This window comes from Tetrao urogallus (genome assembly GCF_951394365.1).
Source record: "Tetrao urogallus genome assembly, chromosome: 3".
NCBI classification, from domain to species: domain Eukaryota; kingdom Metazoa; phylum Chordata; class Aves; order Galliformes; family Phasianidae; genus Tetrao; species Tetrao urogallus.
In genome coordinates this window covers 43,911,752-43,927,191 of record NC_136815.1, presented here as the reverse complement: position 1 = coordinate 43,927,191, position 15,440 = coordinate 43,911,752, and the positions used below count along the sequence as shown (strand labels likewise).

The 15,440-nt window shown below is 40.1% G+C and overlaps 1 protein-coding gene across 1 annotated transcript in view; it reads right to left on the bottom strand.

Annotated features, from left to right (window-relative positions):
• Positions 1 to 4,610: 4,610 nt before the first annotated feature.
• Positions 4,611 to 15,440, bottom strand: part of CHST9 (carbohydrate sulfotransferase 9) — a gene marked incomplete at both ends in the record, with an annotated part of 32,887 nt that continues 22,057 nt past the window's right edge. The window contains 1 exon segment of the mRNA XM_079533702.1: positions 4,611 to 5,702. Coding sequence (XP_079389828.1) covers positions 4,611 to 5,702 — 1,092 coding nt within the window.

Below are 15,440 nucleotides of genomic sequence, written 5' to 3'. Positions count from 1 at the left end.
ACTAAGACCTTACTTAAAAACACAGCTATTTATGCGCAGAGTACAAAGCCTTTAGCAGAAAGCATGTGGTATAATTACCATCCTTTACAGGCCTATTTTGCCAATGGGGAAACTGAGGCAGAGAGCAGGACATGTTGCTCAACAGGCACACGTGAAGTTACACAGCTTAGAGGAGAATCCAGGTGTCTGAAGTCCATATCTGACATTGTAGATATAAGCAGAGCTACTTCTTAGCTATCTATGGAACTCCCTGCAATTAGCTACTGAGCAAAGAGCTTAGCCATTCTCTCCTCAATCAGATACATTTATGAACACCTAATTTCACTGAAGACATTCTCAATAAACTAAAAATAGAATCATATGATCATAGATTCATTAAGGTTGGAAAAGACCTTTAAAATCACCTAGCCCAACCATGAGTCCACACCCACTGTGCCCACTAACCCATGTCCCTCCATGCCACATCCACACAGTTTGTGAACACCTCCAGTGATGGTGACTGTACCACCTCCCTGGGCAGCCTGTGCCACTGCCTCACTGCTATTTGTGAGACGAAATTTCTCTTAATATCCAACCTGAACCTCCCTTGGAGCAACTTCAGGCCATTACCTCTCATTCTATTGCTGTTACCTGGAAGAAGAGGCCAACCCCTATCTTGCTACAACCTCCTTTCAGGTAACTGTAGAGAGCAACAGGGTCTCCCCCTGAGCTTCCTGTTCCCCAGACTAATATTTCAGACAGCAGATCAGTTGCATGTATCCATGGCTATGGGCAGCTTTCCTTTGCTGAGTCAGTTACATTTCCTATTACTAAGCATCCCTACCCTTGTCTCTAGACCATAAATGAATTTCTAGATACTGGACAAGTACATCTGTATTTTTTATGAAGTGTAACAATTTATGGCTTGATTTCAAACATCAGGTTCCAAAGCCAGATTCATTTAGTTCTGAAAGCATCACAGCAGGTTACATGGCTAATAAACTGGTTTTAACATAACAGTTAAAAATACTTATCTGATGCATTGCTAGCCTGAAGGCATGTACAACAAAGACTTTTTTTATATAACCCACATACACAATACGGAGCTCTATTAAAATATTTTCCTCTCAGACTTCTAAAAAGTGTCATATTGTAATTTTCATTTAAATTTAAACTACATTTAAAATTAAAGTGGTGATCTCCAATGACCCATCACTGAGATAGATCAGCCTGAGGCAAGAGTAGCTCCAATAATTTCAGCCTTTTGGGGGACCTGCACCAGAGGACATTTCAGGGGGCTGTGCTGCATTTGATTGCACTGTGTCTGCACACCTCTGATTGCCAGTGAGCAACAGCTCGGCTTTGGAAGAGGCAGGAATGATGGCTCTGCAAGCCAAATCCTACACGGAGAAATGCAGTTACCTTATTTGGGCAAAAATAGCAAGAAAAGGAGAAGGTGCATCTATAAAATCTAGTTTATTTTCATATCAGTACTGATTCACTCAACAAGAAAAGCAAATATGGAACATTATCTTTCCCAATGTTTTTCTTCAAAAGGGAAGAACAATGGTGATGTTCAGAGCAGACAAACAGCCAATGGAGTGCTCTCCTCCCACTTGAGCCCCCACAGACACTCTGATGGCTTTACAGGACACAGCTTATCCTTACAACTGATGTGTATTACAGAAGACCTTCGAGACCTTCAAATGAAGAGATGTTTGTAACTAAAAAGCATTTAGTATAATAGAGTCCAATAAAACAAGTTCTTTAGTGTATATGCAATTGCACTGAATGTTTTGGAGTGTAATGTCATTCTGCTTTTGCATACATTCTTTTTCTGAGTAAAACATTTGTGCACAGTATTGGAGATGGAATTTTACGTAGTTACAGTGGATGACCTTCAGCTTTTATTTTTTGCCTCACACTCTCACAAAATGTAAGCTAAGCTACAACTCAGTCTCACACTTTGACCTTTTAAAATTTACTTTTAAAAATCGAGGTTATCTTTTATGTTGCAAATTATGCCTTCATCTTGTATAATCCCACAAGTCTGATATCACAGTCCCACTTCAATTATGCTAAACTCTTATGTTAATTTTAAATCATGTAACTTAATTCCTGGCAAAGCAGGCTGGTGATTTTCAAAATGTGGTTAATGAGGCAAAGTACAATCTAGATTCTGCTACTGAGATCATCTGAATCCCTTAGGTCACTGAAGATGACTGTGGAGAGGCTCTTCTTTGCAAAAGTCAGGCTTAGATTTTCAAAAAATGAATTTTTAAGTGCAGTGAGGGGCTATGAAATTTGAAGTTGAGCATACAAAGAAGTTCAATTACTTTCACTAGAGCCATAGAACAACAGTGCAGCTAAAACAATTACACTTCTGTGCACACACACTTCAAAAGCCTTAAGTAGCATCCTCCCTTTTTAAATCACAAATGCAAACCATACCAGATTTTCAAGATGACAGCCCAGGGACCTGGTGCCTATGTCCATGGATGCTTGCAAATCAGTGTCATTTTCCCTCTCATTTGCAGAAACCAAACATTTGCTAATAACTTCTTTCACCCTCTCAACTCAAACAATGGTTTTATCTGAGAACAGCTAGTAGACGAAATCTTATGAGACTGTACAGCTTTTTCAGTACAATTACATCCCTCTCCACATCCAAATCTCTTTCATTCTCTGGTCAGATAGGCTGAAAGCTTGTCACTGAGGCAAGCTCAACATTAAGTCTCCAAAGAGCTTGTGCTTTGTAATGTATTAATATGTATTTCTCTGTATTAAAGAAATAATTCAAAACATGCATTAATTCATCTCCATTCTTTATTAGCATGCTAAACTTTTCATTTGCATATGGTTTGGGGAACAAATTGGTATATAAGCCTTTCCTTTTTTTGTCTGCAAATTAGCAATTAATTAACAAACACCTACCTCAGACAAGACAAAGCAAATATATGGAAATCAAAAGGTTGGTGTACATTCACTTTTTACTCAACTTCCTTGATGACACAGAAGAACTCATGGCAAGAGTGAAGCAACCAGAATTTGAGGCACTTACCTGAAGAAAGGTCTCAACAGTCCCATCCCAAACACTTCTGGTGTTAACCAGAATGGTCTATCTATGCACGATGATGGCTCATAAAGTAGTACTGTGCTCACTTCCCTAAGGCATCCATGTACCTCCTTGTTGGTGCTGAACATCTGCACCTCTCCAAGCCTCCTGCTGATGGTTTGTGGGCTTTTTCATTCTTGTCTTTGCTCCACAGCCCAGGGAATGGGCTGGCTTTGCCACGGGTGCCAGTAGCCCCATCTGGTACAATCTCTGCCTTTGGGTGCCCAGTCTGCTCTTATCTTTTCTTCTCAGAGCAGTTCATCCTGCCTTAAGAAGAGATGGGAAGAGCCTGCTGGGCTATGCATCAGCACCATAAAGGCAGTAAATAGATTTTCTCCTCTTCTGGGGAGAAAAGAAAGGGAGAAACAAGCAATGAGGGTATGTGAGGAAAATGGTCTGTCTCCCTGTGGGTCACAGGAACCCATAATTACTCCTGTGAAAGGAATAATGCCACATATACACACAAGATAAAGGAAAGAACAGCAACAGTTCTGGTCATGAACAGTTTTGGGGAACAAAGGAACAGGACATTTCACTTACCTGTACTCTGATTTTCCTCTATCCATTTTGTAGAGATTTCTTCTCTTCCTGGGACATCCTGGCCCTATTTGTGCAACAAATTGCCAGGGCCTGGGCTGATGATTGGATACTGGCAGACCAAGAGCAATCACAGCAGTTGCAATGAAACTGCTTCTTGATACAAACATTGCCATGTCCCTTAGCCACCAGTCTAAGAATTTGCCTTAAGCTAAATATGAAGACTATCTTAAATACTGGTGCCACAGTATTCATCATTTGGTTGACTCCAGTGTAAAATTAAAATGTTAATTTTAACGCACACATCAGTTCTCTGAAAGAAGAGTTATGCATCATCTATTTGGTACGTCAGTCAAAATAGGCTAGTGGACAGTGATTTCAGGTTGCAACCCAAACTTATTCTGCTAAACAGCTGAGTTGCTGTGTCATTTGCAGTGTTATGCATTTGTTCTCATGACCATCCTCCTATGTAAAATACTCAGATCTAAAAGCAGCTACAGTCCAATGGTAATCAAACAGCCAACTCACACAACTGAGAATACTGCAAACATCTTTAGAAAATTAGCCAATGCTTCTTTATTAATAAGAGACAGAAAGTAAAAAATACATTCAAAAAATAGTTTCAAAACCAATTTATGAAGCAGACACACCAAAAGGAATCATGCTACTCCGAATGATTTTTTCTTAAACTCTTAAAGAACTTTAGGTAAGCTAATGTAACATCTGGCTGTGCTACCTCTTCCACAATAATGGTATAAGCAGCTCTTTCAGGCATTTTACTGCAATTTATGCTGTTTATGGGTCTTATTTTCGGTGCATTTTATTGTAATTTTATGTCACTTTAGTTTATAAAACCTGCACTAAGCCAACACAGCTCCACTTAGCAGCCACTCTGTTTCCTTTCAGAGGTAGCATCAAAGTAGTTCTTCTGAATCCCAACATGATAAATATCTAATAGAAGCCTGAAGCTATCCTGATTCTATACAATTGGTGATGTATAATTGAACAGTAAATAATCCAAGTAATAGAAGTCATAGATCAGCTGTCTCTCCTCTTTAGACAATTCCTTTAAGTATTGCTTCACTACTTCTGCACTTGTTCTCTCATCGGAGGAATGTCTGTCTTTGAACCTAGGAAACTTTAGCTCAGCTGGAGCACCTACCAGCTGCAAAAAGTAATTGGCGTCTTCTTCCAGAGTTTCAAACTTTCCTATAAAATCATAGTTGATGAGGCAAGGATAGCAGAGCTTACTGACTTGCTCCCAGTGAATGTCCATTCCTACTGGACGATGGGAATCTAACAGATACTGGATAAACTCCTTGAACTTAACTCCTGATCCTGTTTCCAATGCCTCCTCATTTGCATTATGTCTATACTTCTTAATTATTGCCTTCCCAAACACTGGATGGTAATAGCTATTTGGATGTTCAAACTTATCCCTGAAGGCAGATACCAGTCTTTCCAAAGGATCACGTACAAATATAGTTTTGGTGTACGTGTTCAAACGTGTGTATATTCCTTTTAGGTCATAACTGTCCAGTTTCCTTAGGTGCTTTCCGTAGTGCACATCATCATGGGAAATATTGCGTACCGAAGTGGCAAGTCCATTGAGCACCATGAGGACCCTTTTCCAATTGGAGCAGCCTGCTTTTGGCACCTCGCAGTACAGGATCTTGTGCCTGTCCTCCACGTAAATTCTTGACACTATGTGCACCAGGTGAGTTCTCAACTTCTTCATACTGTTGTATTTCTTGCAGAACTCATATAGGAAAGACCTGCGCTTTTCCTGGATGCTATCAACATCCTTCCACTGGTCACCCGTAACCAAAGTCTTGTTCAAAGGGTGCAGCACAGGGGGCAAATTTTTGAACTGGCTATAGGGTGACTTGCTGATCTTCTGCTGTTCAGAGAGTCTGCTCACCAAGGAGACAGCTACTGCACCAAAAGGGTCGGCCTTACCCTGCCATTGCTGGCTGCCCATCATGGCCACCTCCTGCCTACCAAGTTCAGGAGGAATATGCCTGCTCTGCGCCGCTTTCCTCTGTGTCTCTGGAGGTGGGAGAATGAAATCCTGCAAACATGGAAAAAAACAGACCTTAAAATGCAGCCACAGCACAGCCAAGCCCTATCACATTCCAACAGTGGCACAGACAGTGGAGTGCAAGCAAGGTGCCTTAAGTACTACAAGCCCTATCTTGAACCACTTGATCAATACATCTAGTTTAGCAACAGGCTGAGCTAATTACTGGAATACATACATACTTGGCAGTGCACAGCAGGTCTGCCTACAGAAAGATAGCATATACCAAATCTTTCAAGACACAGAGGGATGCTAATATTCCCAGCAGGGATGGCCAGCCTACACCATGCCTATTACCTTTACCCTCCACGACAGCACTGGTTGAATTACAGTGCTGCTAACAGCTTTCTAAACTGAGCCAACTGAGCCAATTGTTGAATGAACCTGCTTTTACCACTGTGAGCTGGAATCCCTGCCCCCCAGTGGCTGCACAGCCAGTGCTGGTAGTAGGGAACCAAATGAAGGCTCCTGAATAGGTGACATCAGTGCCTTTGGATAGGGTAGAGTGACAGCTGACCCCCTCTCCAAACAGTTCCTCTTCCTGATCCCTATGGATAGGTCACAGAAGCCACAAGCATTAGACTGCATGCAGATAAAGCGTTTGCCATACAGAACCTCAGCTAGCTGCAGTCACAGCAAAAAAATAAGTGTTTTCAAAGCTTATTCCATCTAACTTATTTAAACATCAACATTAATGTCACCAACTAACTAAACATCAACTAGTGACCCTGCAAAGAATGTAAGAAGATGAGACTTTCCTCCCAAACATTTCTTCTAGTGTTGCCAGCTTCCATGAAATCCGCAAGCTGCAGGAACAGCAAAGCTCAAGTCTGTGTTTTGCAGTCAAATTCTACAAATTATCATGCAAGTCGACTGAAGACATTTTTGCATCTTAACTATTCTTGTTCTCTCTTTTTGAGTGGATTCTATCGTGTCTACTATAGCTCGTACACTTTTGCCTCCTTTCTGCAGGCAAGCCTGCAGCACTGCGACATCAATAAACTGCCTGTTTCTTTGCATTTCTGAAAGGGAGGAAATTGGTCAATATGTTTTTAAATATCCCATAGCAAACACCAGGTAACCAGATGGACACCCATACACAGACCATCTGATTTCATAGGCCTAACTTTTTTGGAAACCCACACAGAAGGATTCTTTTGCCATAAAGTGATTAAACATTTACTGGAAAGTTGATTTGTGGACTAGCAGACCCATAAGCATGGGTTTCGGAGGATAGGAAAGTTCACAGACCAACTCCAATAAAGCTGTTAACAATTCAGAGAAATAATGTAAGAAATGGCAATGCACTGAACACAACTTGAATTCCTGTTTGATATAAAGCCTATAGAAAAAACTGTCAGTTTGAAGAAAAGTTAGCCTATCTTAACATGTATTGATTTCCAGTGAGAAAAACTAATCTGGGGGGTAAGGCCATTGGGTACTGCCACAAGCCACAGACCAACAGGCATTTGCTTTCATTGAATGGAGTAAAATGATTTTTGTACTGGTGAAAGCAATAAAAGAAGAGAGCCATGAAGGACCTGTACATCTAAGGGAGCTCTCCTGTGTCAATGTTTTCAGACTTGCAAAAAGGATAACAATTCTTGCAGTTTGGCCTGATGTGATCTTTCTCATATCATCCAATTTTTGTGATCTAATATTTCATTATTTAAACAGAAGAAAGATGTGTGCATAGAGATCTATCCCTTCTGCTTTAGGATAGAAAGAGTTCAGGTGTGTGGTTGATGTATAATTACAGCTGGTACTAAGAGAGGGGATGACAATGGCGACTTACAAATGCTACTGTAGAACCACAGGCCTACAAACGATTTGAATTTTTTGACCTTATAAGTAACTTTAAAAGATGAAAATGAAAACTATGGGTTACAGAGAAATCTAGCACTCAACACCGGGCTCAGCAGAGACAGGAACAAAGTAATCAAAGGTCTTAAATTAATCAGCACGGATCTGGGGTATTTTATAAAACAGAAGACAGTCCCCCAAAACTGTGACTAGACTGTGGTACCCCAATGCAGAAAAAATTCAGAAGGCAGAAGTACATCATTCCTATGCTATGTAATTCTAGTTTAGCAGTCTATTTCTGAGGACATTTCAGTACAAAGAGACTTAACAACCAGAATTTCAAACCAAAGCTGCTAAAATGAGCCCAACTCTTCAAAGGGAGAGTTCAACTTCCTGAATTAAGTCTGTCATCCAAAGCCAATGGAAGATGCTTTGGTTCCACTAGGCCAGGATGGAAGTGTAAAGACTGAAAGGTGGGTGGCATGATTTAATTCAATTTCAAACAGCCCACCTGTGGTGCAGGACAAACCTCAGAGAATAACCTGAGGAGATATCAGAAGAGGACTGTATTTTAGCCTCAGAAACTGTGAATGCAGCTGTAGGAACCACTACTGAAGGATTTTTCAAAGGATTAGAAGACTTCACAGAAAGATGGGCAGAACTATTCAGAGAAAACTCAGGAAACACCCTAAAGGGACAACGTGCACAGTGGGAGTCACTTGAAAGGGGCTCCCTCTCAGCAAGATGAGGCAAAGGAAGAATCAGGGGAAAAAAAGGCCCCAAACAGAAAGAAAAAAGAGGACCTGGGGAAAAACAATGGAAGTTCTGAAGGGGAAAAAACTATCTAAGTAGGTAAAATACTGTTATTTGCTTCCCCTCTCCACTTTCCCTTCTCATTCAGATACATTTCCCAAAGTGAATACAACAGTAGTGACTAATAAACATTTTTATAAGCTCCATGAGAAGTTATGCAGTAAATGCCAACTCTAACTTGCTATATTTAAGAGTGGGAACAGATAACGGAAATGGTAATTTTCAAAGGCATGCATAACTGTTCCACTGCCATCTGTTTCAACTGAAAAATAAAAGAAAAACAAACCAAAATCTATTTATTGTCTTGCCTGAGTAACCAGGCTAGTAACCTGCAAGAGTAAGATGAATGATGAGTTGGATCAGGCTTTGCATTTGATGAGAGACATTTAAATAGAAAATTTCTCAAGAAACTACCTGTTCAGCTAGATGTTGAATAAGCAGTACTGTATTTCTTAAACAAAACTACCTAATTCTGGTATGTTTAACTACTACTGCAACTCTGAAATGCTGGGAAAGGATTTTAATATTTTATAATACCAGGCTTACATGAAGTTAGGTGCTTTCTTTGTCTTCCTTTTGGCACCAGCTGTTTTTTCAGTGCTCATTTTCTGACACCATAGAGATCTGAACATCCCCATGCTATGCTGACTTTATTTTGAAGAACGAATGTGAAAATAAGAAAATTCCAAACCAATAACCATTAAAAAAAAAGAAAAAAGAAAAAAGAAAAAGAATGTATGACAGTTACATTTACCTTCTTAACTGTGCAGCAGCCCACAAACTGATAGGCATCACCATTTTGGAACATGTCTGAACCAACAGGCAACAAGCCGTTAATCCTCTTGCAGTTACTAAATCTGGCTCCAGACCTTCCAGTGCAAATGGTCCTACCAAACTCTTCCAGCCACGTGTCCAAATGCAGGGATGGCCACTCATGGCTCTCTAAAGAAAAGCTAAGTTTGGGAACCAATCACTTGGCATGGGAGATGAACACAACGGTCACCTTGGATAGAAGCGAATTTGACTTGAGACACTTGACATTCTGTGCAGCAGGCTGCACATATTTCATCTAAGAATTAAAATCCAGTAAAGTGTTGCACCCTCGCCAATAATTATGCGGAGTGCTGCGTCCTTCGTTTGCATTAACACATTTGAAAGAAAGTTAGGAAATGGACAGGAGTCTAATTTAGATGAGTATGCACATGACATCTGTCTCACTTTAGTTGGGCAGGAGCAGAAGGTAGACTTAAAATTTGTATTTGTTCGAATACAAAGAAAAAAGGAATTTATTAAGAGTGTTAGTTTAATGCTTGACTACTGGCAGGCAAACTAGTGAAGCTGCTGAAACATAAGGCATTTTTTTAGGTCATTAATGGATTTCTTCTGTCATTTTTATTGCTAAATATTCCTTTCCTCTGCGCTATCAACAAAATGATTTTCCTTGCTGTAAAAATAAGTAGCCAATCCTTTCTCTTACACACATCGAAATTGTCCTTTTCTTTAATACCTTCACAAGCCACTGAGGTAGAAAAGACTGACTACTGCCAAGAATGCTTAAGACTCATCCAATTACACTTTGTAGTGGTTTTACAATGCACTTGTGGGATCTCATCTAGACAGATTGCAATTAGAGCATCCTGCCATGCAAAAAAGATAATAATGTATTGAAAAGGATGATATTCCAGGGCTGATTTGCAAAGATTTAATGGCCTGCAGTGCAGACAATGCAGTGTTTCCTAAACGTTTTAGTGCTGGATCTTATTTTTACAAACAAGAGTAATAAAATTAAGTGATCCTAACAGAAAACATAGGATAGAGAACAAAGGAAGAAAGAAATACTCTATTCTATTGTGTTTCTTTCTAGGTAGAAAGCAGATGCAGAAGGAGTCTTGTCTGGGACATATTCTCATTTTTTTTAAATTTACTCTGTGACTTCCTGATAAGTGAGCACAGGGAGAACACCTTCTTGATCTAGGTCTTTAGATGCTGGCAGCTTCAGTACCAAAGGACTTCAAAGAAACATCCTCTTACTTGGATTGGACGTGGGTGCGAGTCTTTGAAAAGGTCGTCCATATTTTAAGTAAATTAGATTAAGGTTTAAACTAACAAACCTTCTACCTAGTTGAACGATTAGGAAGGATTTTTCCAGAATTATAGCAGATGATTCAAATTCTATTTGAAATATGAGGAAAACATGAGGCTCTGTTCAGCCTGGAGAAAAAAAGACTGAGAGAGGATCTGATAAATGTTTATAAATGTCTAGAGGGAGATGGGAGGCAAATGGATGAGGTCAGGCTCTTCTCAGTGTTGCATAAGGATAGGAGAAGGAGTAATGGCCTAAAATTTGAACATAGGAATTTCTGTACAACATATGGAAGTCCTTCTTCACAGTAAGGGTGACAGAGCACTGGAACAGGCTGCCCAGAGAGGTTGTGGAGTCTCCTTCTATGGAGATATTCAAGACCCGTTTGGACACCTACCTATGCAACCTGCTGCAGGGTACTGACTTTATCACGGCGATTGGCCTTAATGATTTCCTGAGATCCCTTCTAACCCCTGCAATTCTGTGATTCTGTAAAAGTTTGGAATGATTCAATCTCCAGCATGCCAGTGAAGCCCAGAACCATTAATACTTTAAATGTAAAAACGTGTATAAGTATATATTTGCTATACTCATGTACACACAAGTTTCCTTAAGCTTGCCAGAAGAATGGAACATCCTCAGCTTTTGTGTGTGTGTGTGTTAGAAAAGCATTTGCAAAGCATAATTCAGAGCGATCACAATCCTCTGCTGCAATGCTAACACGGCTAATAACTTTCTATGTCTCTGCATAGTTTAACATTGTAAAGGAAAATCCTACATGATCTCCCAATGAAGAGACTGGCCACAAGTGGTAGGTAACTCTGATGAGGTGCTTTGCCTTCTGTGCAATGCAGATGAACCCTAGGATTCATCACTTGTGCTTAAAACAGCTGCTCTGGAGACAGGTACCAGTAACCTCTCTCCTTGCAGATACTCCACTGCAGGTTTTTGTCTTACTTATTTCAGGCAGTTCACTACGCTCCTCGCAAGCCAGAGGTATTCCTTGTGAGCAGTGTAAGTACACTGGAAGTACTTCTGTCAGAGATGTATAATGTTGCTATGTGGTTTACATGCAATTCCATTATGGAATGAAACAACTGTACTTTGAATTTTTCACACTTCTTTCCGCTCCTGAAATTCTCCAAAGATCAAAAAAAGTAGCAGCAGATTTAATGTTTCCCCTGGATTATGGTCTAGGAATATTTCTTATGTAGAGTCACCAGTTGCAAACCCGACAGTCAATAACAATAGATACAACATATTCCTATGAGATATATACTCCTAAATGTACTTGTACAAAACACCATTAATATTACTAAATTAGCTTGGGGGAAAATAAATTTTAAAAATGAGTATATGAGGTGCTTGGAGTTTCCTGCAGAGACTAATGAAGAGGCAAACTTTGTATTTTGTAGTTGAAACACAATCAGGTCCAAGGGAGGTTCTTGTGAACACAAAGCCAGACACAAACAAGAAAAGCTTATTATAGTAAGAAAAAAAATACTGCAGGTAAGTTTTAATTAACAGATACCAGACATTTTGAGTGCTGCTCTACAGAACAGTTTTGTGAATCAGTGACTATTGTCCCTTGAATCTATCAGCAGAAAGCTAGGCATCTCACTGCAGTGTGACTGAGAGTTATGCCAAGGGCACAGACAAACTGAGTCAGAAAGAAAAGGTAAGAGGGAAAGAGGCTTTTTTTCCTTCTTTCTTAATTACTTTGTGTTTGGTTCTGTTTGGTTGTGTTTTTTTACTGTTGATTGTTTGTTTTGCTTTAGTTTTAAACGTAGCATGGCCAATGTTGGTGAATCACAGAATCACTAAGGCTGAAAAAGACCTCTAAGACCATCCAGTTCATCCATCAGCCCATCACCACCTTGACCACTAACCATGTCCCTCAGTGTCACATCTATTCTGTTCTTGAACACCTCCAGGGATGGTGACTCCTTGGGCAGCCTGTTCCAACACCTCACCACCCTTTCTGAGAAGAAATTTTTCCAAATATCCAACTTGAATCTCCCCTGGCACAACTTAAGGTCATTCCTTCTCATCCTACTGCTGTCACATGGGAGAAGAGGTAGACCCTAACCACACTACAGCCTCATTTCAGGAAGCTGTAAAGAGCAATAAGGTCTCCCTTGAGTCTTCACTTCTCCAAACTGAACTATCCCAGTTCCTTCAGTTGCTCCTCATAAGATGTGCTCAGCTTCCTTGCCCTTCTCTGGACATCATCCTGCATCTTGACCATCTTTCTTATAGTGAGTTGGTATGGAAAAAATATGGAGAGAACAACTAGCATAGAGCTAGTTTTGGAAAACAACCCAGATCCATGGGTCACTGGGAAAGAAGAGAGGCCTAAAAAGGCAAGATAAACAGCAGCATTATCAGGGCCACAGTAGTAATTCTTTCCCTTCTTAGTAAGGGGACAGAAGGAACCCATTTGTCTGTGCCCAAGAAGCCTATGAGACACTGCTAGCTTGGCACTGGGCTCCCCTCCTCTCCCTGCCTCCAGTGCAGAAAGCACAAAGTCACCTGTGCTAATGAGGCAAGACAGTCGGCACCAGCCATTTCAACAAGCTGATTCATATGGTCAGCAGCCTGGATGAAGGAAATTAATCTCTAATTTGACTTGCCAATTCTTGTTCAAATCTGGAATTAATTCCCCTCAGTTTCCACCCTAACAGTCAAAACGTGATTTCTCTAAAACATGTTCAAAATGGGACAGATAAGAAAGATCAAGGTGATGTTAATAGAAAAAGTCCCAATTAAGATGCCATAGTTATCAGAAACTAACACAGTTTGAGTGACAGATTAAAAATTTACCAGGACAGTTGCAAGGAAGTACTGAAAACAAAAACAAACGCCCTACCTTATTAATAACAAAGAAACCACTGTCAAGGTTGATCAGTGGTGGTGATAAATTGTTTTCTGGATAATGTAATGCTGATGCTACTCCACTAGCTTTCTGACAACAGTTTAATGGGACTTGTCCTTCACAGAGTAATTTACAGACTTGTAAATAAGTGACGGTGTTACAACCCAGACTGCCCGTGTTTAGACAGGGGATGCACTCAATTTGCATGGAGCACTTCTCTCTAGTTGTGTAGCTAAAATGCACTGCTACTAAAGGACAAATTTCAGATCACGGACCATTTACATCGCCATATTTAGCCTTAACTCATTCCTATGCAGTCACATTCATTTTGGGAACAGGTTGTTCAATGTGTTCAACCAGTATTTAATTCTTAGCTCAGTCCTCCTGTATGTCTTCTTAATAAAACCTAAATCAGCCACTGCAGTCAGTGACCAGAAAGAACAATGTTGTGCTAAAGCAGCTTAAATAACCTGAAATTCAGAATTAACTCAGACTAAAATGATACTTGTTCAATGAAGAAGAACATTATAAAAAATACTTCAGGTTTTCACTGGCTGGTAGGTTTAGTATTAGCATATGCAAAGTTTAAATTTGACGACAACACTTTCAGGTAATCACAAAATATTATGTATGGGTCTCTTATTTAAGTTCATTAAATAATGTTACTGTACGTAGTTTCTCATAATTTGAAGCACAGAAGCAAGACAAGTAATCTAAACAGTATCCTCTGTTGACACGTAATTCTAAAAATCATTACTTCCAAGTGCAAGATAACTCATATATACAGTCATTTTACAAAGAGGAAAATAAATAATGTCTCTTGCTCATTCACAGCTCAAGCCAGAAAGGAATTTTGAGTACACTTGATATTCTAAACAATATCTGTTGTTTAAAATAAAGGAGTTGACACTGGATGCTAGATACCAACATCTGTTAATCCAGAGGAATTAGGGTCCTTGTCCTGGCACTTAGTGACCAGCACCAACATCACATCAGGTAAATCTGATTTTCCTGGGCACCACTTCTATGAAGAGATTCACTATGTATTTCTCCAGAAGCTGATCTAACTGCTGGGCATTAACTGCAGAGGTTTATCAAATCTGCAAGATCAGACCAAAACACTGGCTCCAGAAAGTGCTGTAATCAGCACGTAGGTAAGCCTCCCTCTATAGCTTACTTTTATCTACAGGAGGGATACAATGGGGGTCTTAGAGGTAGCAGAAGTTCTGGGCTTTAAACAGAAGACAGAACATGGACTTCCTTATCTCCAGCATCACTGACTCAGTTTTCACAGATATCCCAACAGCATTTTAAGACCTCTCAGTATACCCATACCTCATGCAGTCCAATCTGGCAGGTGTGAGTTTTCCCAACAAGTTGGTCATTTCTGGGTTCCCACCACACTAATATAAGTGAACAGGCTGGCTCAGTACTACCAACACTGGGGCACATCTGTGGCACCCACAGAGCAACAATCCTACAGGGCACAGCTACCTGTAAGGTGATGAATGAGCAGAAGTTAATGAAGACCTGGACTTGATGGTACAATTTCAGTACATCAGTTTCCTTCCTAACATGCCCCCACAGCCTACAGTGAAGACAGATATTTTAAGAGTTGCTTAGATGCTTGTTTTGAGTAGCCAAATGCAGAGTTTGGATGCCTGTTAAGATATCTGGAACAATAAAGGAACAGAGAGCGTATGCTATACTGTGAAACAATGTGATTGTAAGCCCAAAAGGCTTCAAGTTGGGTACTCAATCGTTTCCACCAATTACTTTAGGGAATTACTTTAGCTGCAGACATCAAGCTACAAGCAAGCTGTTTACCAAGCCGTTCTCATAAGCAGCAAGACAAGCGGTGGCCTAGTTCTGCAGGGGCTTCAGTCACGTTTCTCTACCCTGTCTCCCAGCCCAACACTTGCACCTTCTGCCAATTTCCAACTGGTAGAAGTGGTTGATGTGAATGCAGTGATTCACCAGCTGTATTCCTGCTTGCTGGCCAACCCTCTGCCCTCTCATGAAATAGATACATCTATTATATATATATATATATATATATATTATATATATTTGTCTAGATATATCATCTGTCTTTCCTTCAGAAAGGACAAATTTTCCCCTCTTCTTTTGTAACTGTGTCAAAGTTAGCTAAAAT